The 13,195-nt window shown below is 37.4% G+C and overlaps 1 protein-coding gene across 1 annotated transcript in view; it reads right to left on the minus strand.

Moving 5' to 3' along the window:
• The window catches only part of THSD7B (thrombospondin type 1 domain containing 7B), a 970,494-nt gene that overhangs the window by 270,030 nt on the left and 687,269 nt on the right, over positions 1 to 13,195 (minus strand). Inside the window, exon 13 of the mRNA XM_070476270.1 lies at positions 10,433 to 10,627. Coding sequence (XP_070332371.1) covers positions 10,433 to 10,627 — 195 coding nt within the window. The remainder of the gene's footprint in view (positions 1 to 10,432; positions 10,628 to 13,195) is intronic.

The following is a 13,195-nucleotide window of genomic DNA, read 5'->3' on the forward strand; positions in this document are numbered from 1 at the left end:
ACAGTCTGAAATGCAGTACTTGGATGCAATCTCAAAAATGACAGCATGATCGCTGTTCGTTTCCAAGGCAAACCATTCAATATCACGGTAATCCAAGCCTATGCCCCAACTAGTAACGCTGAAGAAGCTGAAGTTAAACGGTTCTATGAAGACCTACAAGACCTTTTAGAACTAACACCCAAAAAAGATGTCCTTTTCATTATAGGGGACTGGAATGCAAAAGTAGGAAGTCAAGAAACACCTGGAGTAACAGGCAAATTTGGCCTTGCAGTAGGGAATGAAGCAGGGCAAAGGCTAATAGAGTTTTGCCGAGAACGCACTGGTCATAGCAAACACCCTCTTCCAACAACACAAGAGAAGACTCTACACATGGACATCACCAGATGGTCAACACCGAAATCAGATTATATTCTGTGCAGCCAAAGATGGAGAAGCTCTATACAGTCAGCAAAAACAAGACCAGGAGCTGACTGTGGCTCAGATCATGAACTCCTTATTGCCAAATTCAGACTTAAACTGAAGAAAGTAGGAAAAACCACTAGACCATTCAGGTATGACCTAAATCAAATGTCTTGTACCACAGCTATTTGTAAGGCCTCCTCAGACAACCATTTTGCCTTTTTGCATTTCTTTTCCATGGGGATGGTCTTGATCCCTGTCTCCTGTACAATGTCACGAACCTCCATCCATAGTTCATCAGGCTCTCTGTCTATCAGTGGAAAAATGTGTGTTCCTAGAGGTAACAGAATATGTTCATAAGTTTGCCAATCAGGCAAAACTAGAATTTGAATCTCTCTGTTATGATCTCTTGCTAATGTTGGCATTTCTCAGAGAGCCCCGGAAAAATCAAGGAAAAATTAAAAAAAAAAAAAACAAAGAAAGTTATTAAACTATTTAGGTTTACTTGATATATTAAGTTATATGATTAACATTGTTAAATAAATGATGATGAACCTTAGGTAATATTGTATGAGTAAATATTGTTAATATAAATATTCTAGAGTTTATATGAAATTGCTAAAATTTAGTTGTCCTATTATGTTATCATAGTCCAAATTATCTTAAAATGTAACAGAAATAACCAAATTTCTTTGTCAATAGTAACCAAATCCTTAAACATGCTATTTTAAAAGTCTGTCATTTATAGTTATTTTATTCTATTACTTTTATTAAAATTCTTCATCTTCAAAAAGATTCATAGAAAGGGCTTTTTTGGGGACATTTGCAGGTTTTTAAAAAAATAATTTATTTTTTCATTGAAGGATAATTGCTTTACAGAAAATTACAGGTTTTTGACAACTTTCAGATTATACAACTGAACTGGGTAAGAAACTAAAGAATTCTAATGAACAATCTGATGACTTCATAAAATTGTTAACAGAAAAGCAACAAAATTAATTGCATAGGACTGAATGAACTGATGATAGTGTTTTAATTTTTTAGACTTTTTCTCTTTAGACTTTTTGTCTAAAATATCACTGCTTACCTGTTTTCTAGATAGAAGGAAATCTTTCTTGCACAATGACTAACAACCACTTGATAAATTATACCTTTGTAAGTAGAAGTGAAACATTTATCTTTTTTTTCTTTTTTTCCTACCAGATCCCTCCAGAATTGGATACTTCTTATTCTTATTTTCATGGAAATATAGTTATTTGCGTAAGTTCAATAAAAATCTGTTCTCCTTTTAACAGGGCACAATGGGAACATTGGTTAATTATCATAGCTTGGACTGGAATGTTGTGTTTGAGGGTAAACATAGAATCAGATATAACCAGTCAGCTTTAAAAAACTAATATAAACTTTGCGCATGGGTGCTTGCTCTGTTGCTCAGTTGTGCTCATGTGCATACCCGACTCTTAACGATCCAATGGACTCTAGTGAGCTAGGCTCCTCTGTCTATGGGATTATCCTGGCAAGAATACCGGAGTGGGTTGCCATTCTCTCCTCCAAGGGATCTTCCTGACCCAGCAATCCAGCCTGTGTCTCCTGAGCCTCTAGCGTTGTCGCAGGCAAATTCTTTACCACTGAGCCACATGGGAAACCCCAAGAAAGACTTTATGAAGCCATGAAACCCCTTAGAGTGACAGCCTACTCCCTTATCTGCAGGGTTCTTGGCAACCTTGGCTGGTGGCTCAGAGGGTAAAGTGCCTGCCTGCAATGCAGGAGATCTGTGTTCAATCCCTGAGTCAGGATGGCCTCCTGGAGAAGGAAATGGCAACCCACTCCAGTATTCTTGCCTGGAAAATCCCATGGATGGAGGAGCCCAGTGGGCTACAGTCCATGGGGTCACAGAGTTGGATCTGACTGAGCAACTAACACTTTCTTTTCTTTTAGCAACCTTATCAGGTGAATAAGAAAGGGCTCTCAAGCTATTTTGGGGACTTGAGAGGAATTCACCCAGATCTATAGGTATCATAGGTAAATCTGATGGCAAGTCCTAGGCATAATTTTCCTGGCATTGAGAAGTCTTATAAACTTTAGTCTGGGACTGTTTATAAGTTAAAAAAAAAAAAAAAGCAACCAAATTTAAAGAGCCTATATAAACAATTGCTATTCCTGGTACACTTATATAAATAATCAGGCCACGTTTATTGAAACCAGACTTATTTTGCAAATAAATTAGTCTTAGTTTGGCAGTATTTTGTGGAAATGAGGATAATTTTATAGAAAAATAATGTTTCAGTAATACACTTTTATAGTCCTAGATAGCTCCTGTTGATATATTATATTGTCACAGAAGTTTAAATGAATTGTTAAAAGGACATTTTAAGCTTGTTTCTGAAGTTTATCACAGTAATCTGTCTTTGGATAAGAATCAGATAGCCCATGAACTACATTCCGGAGAATATATACTGGAAAAAAAATATCATTTAAAGGACTCTTTCAAGCCTAGATGGATAGACCCTTATCAACTACTCTTAGCTTGTTTATGCACAACAAAACTAAAGGGAATTGACTCTTAGATTCATATTTCCCACTTAAAAAGGGCCCCTGAACTAGACTTGTCTATAGAGAGGACTACTAACCTCAAACTCACCTTGACACAAATGCTCAAACAGAAGAGAAACAACATCCACAATAGGAAGAGAAGATGAGGGCATAAGAAGCAGATATTTATTCCAAAGTACCAGAGCAGATCTTGATTTCTTGGGACTTCTACATAGGAATCAAATATTTTTCTAACACAGGCACAATCCTATGAAAAATTTTAAAAATCTAATGTTTTGACCTATGGTCAATTATCTATGTCCAATACTTCTAGTTCACCTTGGTAGATTTCTCCTAACACTCTGATTGGATGGTCCCTTCAAAAATTTTAACATAAATATGAATTTTCTATCAAAGTTATTCAAGCTCAACCAGAACAATGAGCTAAATTTCACTAGAAAAACATAACCTCCCACTTGTCAGGAGGGGCCTTTCCTCAGCTATGGACTGGATTTATATGGCAACAGTCACTTAAGTGTAATGACTTAACCGGACTTGTTAATAGAACACGTTTAATCACCCACATTATAAACAAAAAAGAAAATCAGGTTTCTGCCTTAAACAGTCTGTTCCCTAGTCTTGGTGATCTCTTAAGAACTGGTTTGATGCTGGCTGATCACTGCATGAATCCCTATTATGACCTTATTATTACTTCTGGTAACATAACATGTATTCTGCTTATTCCAGAAGATGGTTTCTTCGTGTGTTACCCAATTCAAAGCTGAATCTCTGACAAAAGTAATGATTACTAAGAGACTTGAAATGACTGACTGAATATTCAGTTCTATATAGAATTAAAATGATTATAATAGTGCTATAGTAGATATAAGAAGAAACAACAAGGGAGAATCACTTCCTGTACCATAACAGACTAGTAAGACAGGTAGTCCAGAGCCATTATGGTTACCATTAGAAGGACCTAGTCATAGCACATTGGATTGTTTATCAATGAAATCTGACCTTGACATAGGAATGAGCCTTCCCGGAGCTTTGGGACATGAAATGCCTCCCCAACTTTGAATTTATGACCTAAAGGGGGGCACTCGAGCAGAACAAGAGCAAAGAAGATCCCACTCTCCACCCAAGTCCACAAAGGTTAATCCACTATCGTCCTTGACTGACTCAGCACACTCTATGCTTTCAATAGAGGACATTAAAGAAAATAGAGAGACTGTGTGCTTCGGACAAACAGAGCCATAGAGAGTTACATGTACTTCAGGAAGAATTTTAATAAACTTCACTTCTTGCATATTCCCATACATAGAAGAGCACTATGATCATAAACGTGAGACTTCTGTTCTCTGCAACTAGTAGTTTTCACCAAGAGGTATGCTGTATTGTCTTCTCTAACAGAAACAAAATCACAAATAAACTAGCCTACTCTTCTAGCTCCTTGGAGCAGTTTCTCAGAGCTTCTTGAGAGGCTGCCTCCAGGGCTATAGTCCCCAGTTAAGGCCATGAATACACCTTAACTCTCACATTGTGCATTTTTCTTTCAATTGCACTGCTATATAATCCATTTGACTGATTTTTTTAAACAGTTCGTGTATTTCATGAAATTGGCCAGTTGTTTAGGTCATCTAGGTACTCAGACATTCAAAGATCAGTTAGCTAGGCAAAAGCTTAGCAGTTTATGATTTAGAAAATGAAGTCTGGATGTTTTTTTTTTTTTTGGTGTGTATGTGTAATTTTTAGGATAAGAGTATAATGGTTTTTCAATATTTACCTTAAAAGTATATGTTAAATAAAAGTCACTAAAGTTATGACAATTGATAACACAAAGTTACTGGCTGTAAAATAAATAAATATCCTAGGAGTTTCAATTATTTCAATCTCAATTTACTGGTACAAATTATCATTAATAAACCTTCAAAAGGAAGAAAAAAATTGACCACAAATTAAAAACTTTCTTTCCCTCTCAAGGAAACACTCTCTCATCTCAAACATATGGACAGAGCTGTTAAGACAATGGCTTCTGAAACATTACACATGAACATGCAAACCAAGTTCCATTAAACTGTCCCTTAACATGGAATTATTCCTGCCACATATATTCTATCCCACTATATTGTTAGAGAATAAAAAATATGTTTTATCTTAGAAGCAGAAGATATGTTTTATGCTGCATAAAATTATATATGAACACTATTTATAGACAAAATATCAAAGTATAACATGTAATTTAATGTTTCTCTTTATAACTGCATGTTTCACCTTATTTGCAGATGGGTTCCTGATCTGCATTCAGAAATACTGTTAAGGACTTGCATGGATTTTGTCAACCCATTAGAGTAAGTTAACTCTAAAATAATCATATAAATAATGCATCCAAACAAAGGGGAGTCTTGAAACCAAGAGAATTAGCAGTTGAGTTGCTCATGAGAACAAATGGTCATCTCTGCTTAATTCTTCAATGTCAATACCAATATTATTAACCTAATTATTATTCTGGTATTTTCTTTGGTTCTCCTTTCATGAATTAAGCTTATTTTGCCTATGTGAAAAAACCAACAATGAAGAGAAGTTCTGGAATATTTATCTAGATAAGAAGTTAGATATATTACAATGTCAATTATTTGTATATTATAGCAAAAACTGCTCTAAGGCCTTGATTAAACTACTTTTTAGGTTCCATTAAATTTCAAAGAAGTAAATTGAACCAATAACAAGCATATACCACAAAAGGAGAATCTACGTATGTATCTATGTATGTATGTATCTATCTATCTATATGTAGGCTTCCCAGGTGGTACTCAGTTCTGTTCAGTCACTCTGTCGTGTCTGACTCTTTCTGACCCCATGGACTGCAGCATGCCAGGCTTCCCTGTCCATCACCAACTCTCAGAACTTACTCAAACTTACTCAAACATCGAGTTGGTGATGCCATCCAACCATCTCATCCTGTCATCCCCTTCTCTTCCTGCCTTCAAGCTTTCCCAACATCAGGGTCTTTTCTAGTGAGTCAGTCCTTCGCATCAGGTGGCCAAAGTATTGGAGTTTCAGCTTCAATGAATGTTTCACCTTCCAATGAATATTCAGGACTGATTTTTTTAGGATAGACTAGTTGGTTCTCCACGCAGTCCGAAGGACTCTCAAGAGTCTTCTCCAACACCACAGTTCAAAAGCATCAATTCTTCAGTGCTCAGCTTTCTTTATAGTGCAGCTCTCACATCCATACATGACTACTGGAAAAACCACAGCTTTGACAAGACAGACCTTTGTTGGCAAAGTAATGGCTCTGCTTTTTAATATGCTGTCTAGGTTGGTCATAGCTTTTCTTCCACAAGTAGCAAGCATCTTTTAATTTCATGGCTGGAGTCACCACCTGCAGTGATTTTGGAGCCCAAGAAAATAAGGTCTATCACCATTTCCATTGTTTCCCCATCTATTTGCCATGAAATGATTGGACTGGATGCCATGATCTTAGTTTTCTGAATGCTGAGTTTAAAGCCAACTTTTTCACTCTCCTCTTTCACTTTCATCAAGAGGCTCTTTCATTCTTAATTTCTGCCATAAGAGTGGTGTCATCTGCATATCTGAGGTTACTGATATTTCTCCCAGCAATCTTGATTCCAGCTTGTGCTTCATCCAGCCTGGCATTTTGCATGAGGTACTCTGCATATAAGTTAAATAAGCAGGGTGACAATATGCAGCTTTGACACACTCCTTTCCTGATTTGGAACCAATCTGTTGTTCCATGCCCAGTTCGAAATGTTGCTTCTTGATCTGCATACCAATATTTCAGGAGGCAGGTCAGGTGGTCTGGTATTCCCATCTCTTTCAGAATTTTCCACATTTTGTTGTGATCCACACAGTCAAAGGCTTTGTCATCATCATTAAGCAAAAGTAGATGTTTTTTCTGGAATGCTCTTATTTTTTTGATGATCCAAAGGATGTTGGTAATTTGGTATCTGGTTCCTCTGCATTTTCTAAATCCAGCTTGATCATCTGGTAGTTCACGGTTCACGTACTATTGAAGCCTAACTTGGAGAATTTTGAGCATTACTTTGCTAGTGTATCAGATGAGTACAATCGTGTGGTAGTTTGAACATTCTTTGGCCTTGCCTTTCTTTGGGATTGGAATGAAAACTAACCTTTTCCAGTCCTGTGGCCACTGCAGAGTTTTCCAAATTTGCTGGCATATTGAGTGCAGCACCTTCACAGCATCATCTTTTAGGATTTGAAATGGCTCAACTGGCATTCCATCACCTCCACTAGCTTTGTTTGTACTGATGTTTCCTAAGGTCCACTTGACTTCGCATTCCAGGATTCCTGGCTCTAGGTGAGTGATCACACCATCATGGTTATCTGGGTCATGAAGATCTTTTCTGTATAGTTCTGTGTATTCTTCCACCTCTTCTTAATATCTTCTGCTTTTGTTAGGTCTATACCATTTCTGTCCTTTATTGTGTCTATCTTTGTATGAAATGTTCCATTGGTATCTCTAATTTTCCTGAAGAGATCTCAAGTCTTTTCCATTCTATTGCTTTGCTCTATTTCTTTGCACTGATCACTGAGGAAGGCTTTCTTATCTCTCCTTGCTATTCTTTGGAACTCTGCATTCAAATGCATATCTTTCCTTTTCTCCTTTGCCTTTAGCTTCTCTTCTTTTCACAGCTATTTGTAAGACCTCCTCAGACAACCATTTTGCCTTTTCATATTTCTTTTTCTTGGGGATGGTTTTGATCACCGTCTCCTGTACAATGTTACAAACCTTCATCCATAGTTCTTTAGGCACTCTGTCTATCAGTCTCTTGAATCTATTTGTCACTTCCACTGTATAATCATAAGGGATTTGATTTAGGTCATATCTGAATGGTCTGGTGACTTTCCCTACTTTCTTAAATTTAAGTCTAAATTTGACAATAAGGAGTTCATGATCTGAGCTACAGTCAGCTCCTAGTCTTTATTTTTGCTGACTTGTATAGAGCTTCTCATTCTTTGGTTGCAAAGAATATAATCAATCTGATTACAGTATTGGCCATCTGGTGATGCCAATGTGTAGAGTCTTCTCTTGTGTTGTTGGAAGAGGGTGTTTGCTCTGACAAGTGCGTTCTCTTGGCAAAGCCTTTACCCTGCTTCCTTTTGTACTCCAAGGACAAATTTGCCTGTTACTTCAGGTATCTCCCGACTCTCTACTTTTGCATTCCAGTCCCCTATAATGAAAAGGACATCTTTTTTGGGTGTTAATTCAGAAGGTCTTGTAGGTCTTCATAGAACCCTTCAACTTCAGCTTCTTCAGCATTTCTGGTTGGGGCATAGACTAGGATTTCTGTGATATTGAATGGTTTGCCTTGAAAATGAACAGAGATCATTCCATCATTTTTGAGACTGTATCCAAGTATTTCGTTTTGGACTCTTTTGTTGACTATGTCATCTACTCCATTTCTTCTAAGGGATTCTTGCTCACAGTAATATATATATAATGGTCATCTCAGTTAAATTCACCCTTTCCAGTCCATTTTAGTTCACCGATTCTTAAAATGTTGATGTTCACTCTTACCATCTCCTGTTTGACCACTTCCAATGGAACTAACATTATAGGTTCCTATTCAATATTTCTCTTTACCCCATCAGACTTTACTTCCATCACCAGTCATATCCACAACTGGGTGTTGTTTTTTCTTCAGCTCCATCCCTTCATTCTTTCTGGAGTTATTTCTCCACTGATCTTCAGTAGCATAGTGGGAACCTATAGACCCGGGGGGTTCATCTTTCAGTGTCCTATCCTTTTGCCTTTTCATACTGTTCATGGGGTTCTCAAGGCAAGAATACTGAAGTTATTTGCCATTCCCTTCTCCAGAAAACCATATTTTGTCAGAATTCTCCACCATGACCCATCTGTCTTGAGTGGCCCTACCTGGCATGGCTCATAGTTTTATTGAGTTAGACAAGGCTGTGGTCCATGTGATCAGTTTGGTTAGTTTACTTTGATTGTGGTTTTCATTCTGTCTGCCTTCTGATGGATAAGGATAAGAGGCTTATGGAAGTTTCCTGATTGGAGAGACTGACTGAGGGGGAAACTGGGTCTTTTGCTGATGGGCGGGGCCATGCTCAGTTAATCTTTAATCCAATTTTCTGTTGATGGGCAGGGTTGTGTTCCCTCCCTGTTGTTTGACCTGAGGCTAAAGTATGGTGGAGGTAATGACACAAGGTTTTTTTTGTGTGCCTTCCAAGAGTCTGTTTCCCCAATCCTGTGTAAGTTCTGGTTACTCTATGGTGGGGTTAATGGTGACCTCTTCCAAGAGGGCTTATGCCACACCCAAGTCTGCTACACCCAGAGCTCCCGCCCCCGCAGCAGGCCACTGCTTACTTGTACCTCCTCAGGAGACACTCAAATACAGTTCTGGCTCAGTCTCTGTGGCGTCTCTGGGTCCTGGTGAACACAAGGTTTGTTTGAGCCCTCCAAGCATCTCTGGTGGGTATGGGGTTTGATTCTAAATGTGATTTCGCCCCTCCTACCATTTTGCTGGGGCTTCTCATTTGCCCTTGGATATGGAATATCTTTTTTTGGTGGGATACAATAGTTTCTTGTCATCCAGGAAGTGCTAGTGGTAAAGAATCTGCCTGCCAATGCAGGAGACACAGGAAATGTGGGTTTGATCTCTGGGTCAGGAAGATCCCCTGGAGAAGGGCATGGCAACCCACTACCATATTATTGCCTGGAGAATTCCTTGGAAAGAGGAGCCTGGTGGGCAACAGTCCATAACATCACAAAGAGTTGTACATGACTGAAGCAACATAGTACACATGCACAAAAGCAGAATCTATGTATATAATCAATTTTTGCCTTCCACTACTAAAGTTTTAAAATATCAAGTTATTTGTAATGGTAAAGACTCTGGGAAAGATTGAAGGCAGTGGGAGAAGCAGACAACAGAGGATGAGATGGTTGGATGGCATCACTGACTCAGTGGACACATGTTTGAGCAAACACTGGGAAATAGTGAAGGACAGGGAAACCTGGCATGCTGCAGTCCATGGGATTGCAAAGAGTAGGATATGGTTGAGCAACTGAACACAACAATAAGGTAATGGCAAAAGACAATGATATAGGTGAGGTTTGTTTTTAATGCTTTTAACAAATCAGGTACTTCTTTCAAGCTTGCTGAGATCCTGGCATGAAAAATACCAGAAACTCTGCCATTAACTATTCCAAGGAAGTTGGTTGATATACTGCCATTTATCACTACAAAAATTATAAGGCTATATAGAGAGGAACTTCATAGCTTTGGAATGGTTCATATCTTTCATTTATTTCACAAGTATTAATTGAATACATATTGTGTGTCAATCATATGCCTAGGAGATACATAATTGCAGGGAGGGTGGGGGGAGAGGGAGAGATGATATAATTTCCCATCCTTCTGGAATGGACATTCTCCTCAACAGGTTTGGGACAGCATCACCTGCTTGAAGCTAAATAAAATGCACAAATTACCTGTGAGCTGTCGCCTTCTACTTCGGGTTGTTTCACAATTCGTGGAGCAAGGTGTAAACTTGGACCAAGCGGTGAAGGTGCAGTCATCGCGACATGGGACTGTACATTCTTGCACGAGGGGAGGCATGCCATATATCTGCTTGAGGCATTCCGTCATTTCTGCTGACTGGTTATTATCAGAGATGCATGAGACAGCTAAAAAAAAAAAAAGATTCTTTTGTTGCTATTTTAATTAAATCAAGCTGCTGCTGATTCTTGGACGAAGGAGCAGAATTCCCAAATGTTTGAAAAATTTTGTTATCACTGTGATTGCAAAAGGTGTTCAACATAGCTAATCTTATTTCTCTCTGGAAATTAAATGTTTATTGTTGCCAGTGGAGGTATTTGATAATTTAATTGGTTTCATTATTAATCCAAACCCTGCACTGACAGCAACCAAAATAATGTTCAGTAATTTTCTGTATGTCCTGCTTGTGAGCATTTGATCTCTAGAGATGGTATAAAACTAGAAAACAGAATCTACAACAGAACAATACAAAGATGAAAAAGGACCAAACCATGAAAAATATCATTTGCATTTTTCATAGATTTGATTTTTGTTAACTTGTTTAAATGGCACTAATGTTTAAATGGTCCTATGTTTGTCAGTCAGCATTTAAAAATAAATTTCCCTTTCTACAAGTAAACCATTTTTTCCCTGTACTAACATTTCAGGATCAGTTGAATTTTTTAATCATTTTTTCAAGTACAGGCATAATGTCTCCATTTAATCCCCATTACAGATATCCTACCAACTGCAGATAACTCTTCAATGCTTCTCACATACTTTTTCAACTGGAATTGTCTGCAGTCATACCATGAACTTATTTCAAAGTAAAACATTTTTTTTGAGTTTGCTTAATTTTTATGAGTCTTTGGACTAATGCCATTTTATTCAATTATGAACAAATGATATTTTGTGCCTCTTTGATTCACCCTAATTATGGACTCAAAGGATATATCTTTACTTTCTAGACCAACATGTCTCACACTTGGCATCAGTGACATTTTAGACTAGATAATTTCATTTTATGGGTACACAAGTTTGTCTTGCACATAGTAAGATACTTAGCAGCATTCTTGGCCTAAGCCAATTAGATGCCAATAGCACATGTACCCTCCTGGTTTTGAAAACCAAAAATGACTTTACACATTGACATGTCCCCCTGGTTGACAACTACACTTCTCAACTGATTTCTAACCAAGGATGTCTTTGAGAACAGAGAGATTTGATGGCATAACTTCAGATCTACTCAAACAGCATCTCATTTGAAAGAAGATGAGAAAGAAGTCTGGAAATATTTTTGTCTTTAAGCGTCCCAGGTGGTTTTGATCCAGCCTGTCCAATGACCACCTGCCTTTGGCATGACGTCTTTGGAAATGGTATGTGTTAATGGATATTTGCTGAGTTTAGCATCCTAAGAACAAATTGTTTAGGATCACTTTTATTATAGCTTTTTAAAAGACCACAACTTAGAAACACTGTTAAGAACTGTTTATAAAACTTTTCTAGCTCAGGGTAAGTATAAGCAAGGACCTTCAGTTGCCCATTTCTCTTATATTCTGAATTTCTTTATCTGGAGCACAACAAAAAAACAAGTCAATCTGAGTATCATTTATCCATTTATCCATCCACTTATTTATTTATTTATGAAGTAGTGAAAGTCAAATGTATCTAATGCTTTAGGACCAAGGAATTAGCTAAAACAACAATGGCTGCACACACAATATGTCCCAGTTTGTACATCTGCTCTGGAGCAGGTGGGGCTATTCATTCATTTTGAATAGTTTTTGTTCTTGTTTCTGTCCATATCCTAGGACAAAATCCACTGCACATCAAGCCAACATCACCTGCATTTTCTTTGTTGGGAATATTATAGCCATTAATGATGAATACAGTGCAAGATCTTTTCTCAAGTAGGGTACAAGCAAATGTTTACTTGAATTTCATGCTTAGATAACTAATTTGGAGTCAATTTAGGGGATTTTTACAATGCTAATTCTTTTTCCAAGATGACAATGTAATGAATAACAAAGAGGAACTATGAACACTTTGAAAAAAATATTGCTATTTGAAAACTAAACCTCTACAAATATACAAATTAAGAGTTTTTCCAATGAAAAAACATTTTAAAAGACTTTCTATAATTTCATTTAAGTTTAAAATTTGAAAACTATACAATAAACATTCAATGATATTTTTAAGTTCTGCAAGCTGTCTAAATTAGAGTACAAATGGATTTATGAATGTCTATATTCAACTATATTGGTTTCCCTGGTGGTTCAGGGGTAAATAATTTGCCTGCCAATGCAGGAGACATGGGTATGATCCCTGGGTGAGGAAGCTCTCTGCAGAAGAAAATGGCAACCCACTTCAGTATTCTTGCCCGGAAAATCCCAAGGACAGAGGAGCCTGGCAGGCTGTAGCCCATGGGGTTTTAAGAGTCAGACATGACTGAGCACACACACGCACTTATAGTTCTGTGGGCAATATTAAGTGTGTATAAACTCCTTAAGTCAGAGTTTTTTTGAGGACTAAATCAGAGGTGGTCAGTATACTTATTGAATTTTGGGCCTTTATTACCTACACCTTTTCCCCTAATAGAAGTTACTGAAATTGAGTTGTTTATTCATCCATCCATACACTCACTTGGTTACAAAATATTAGTAATTATGAATAATTATAAAATCACTTCTTGTGTGTGTAAGGAAATATACATGTGC

The sequence above is a fragment of the Odocoileus virginianus genome, chromosome 13 (genome assembly GCF_023699985.2).
Source record: "Odocoileus virginianus isolate 20LAN1187 ecotype Illinois chromosome 13, Ovbor_1.2, whole genome shotgun sequence".
Lineage (NCBI taxonomy): Eukaryota > Metazoa > Chordata > Mammalia > Artiodactyla > Cervidae > Odocoileus > Odocoileus virginianus.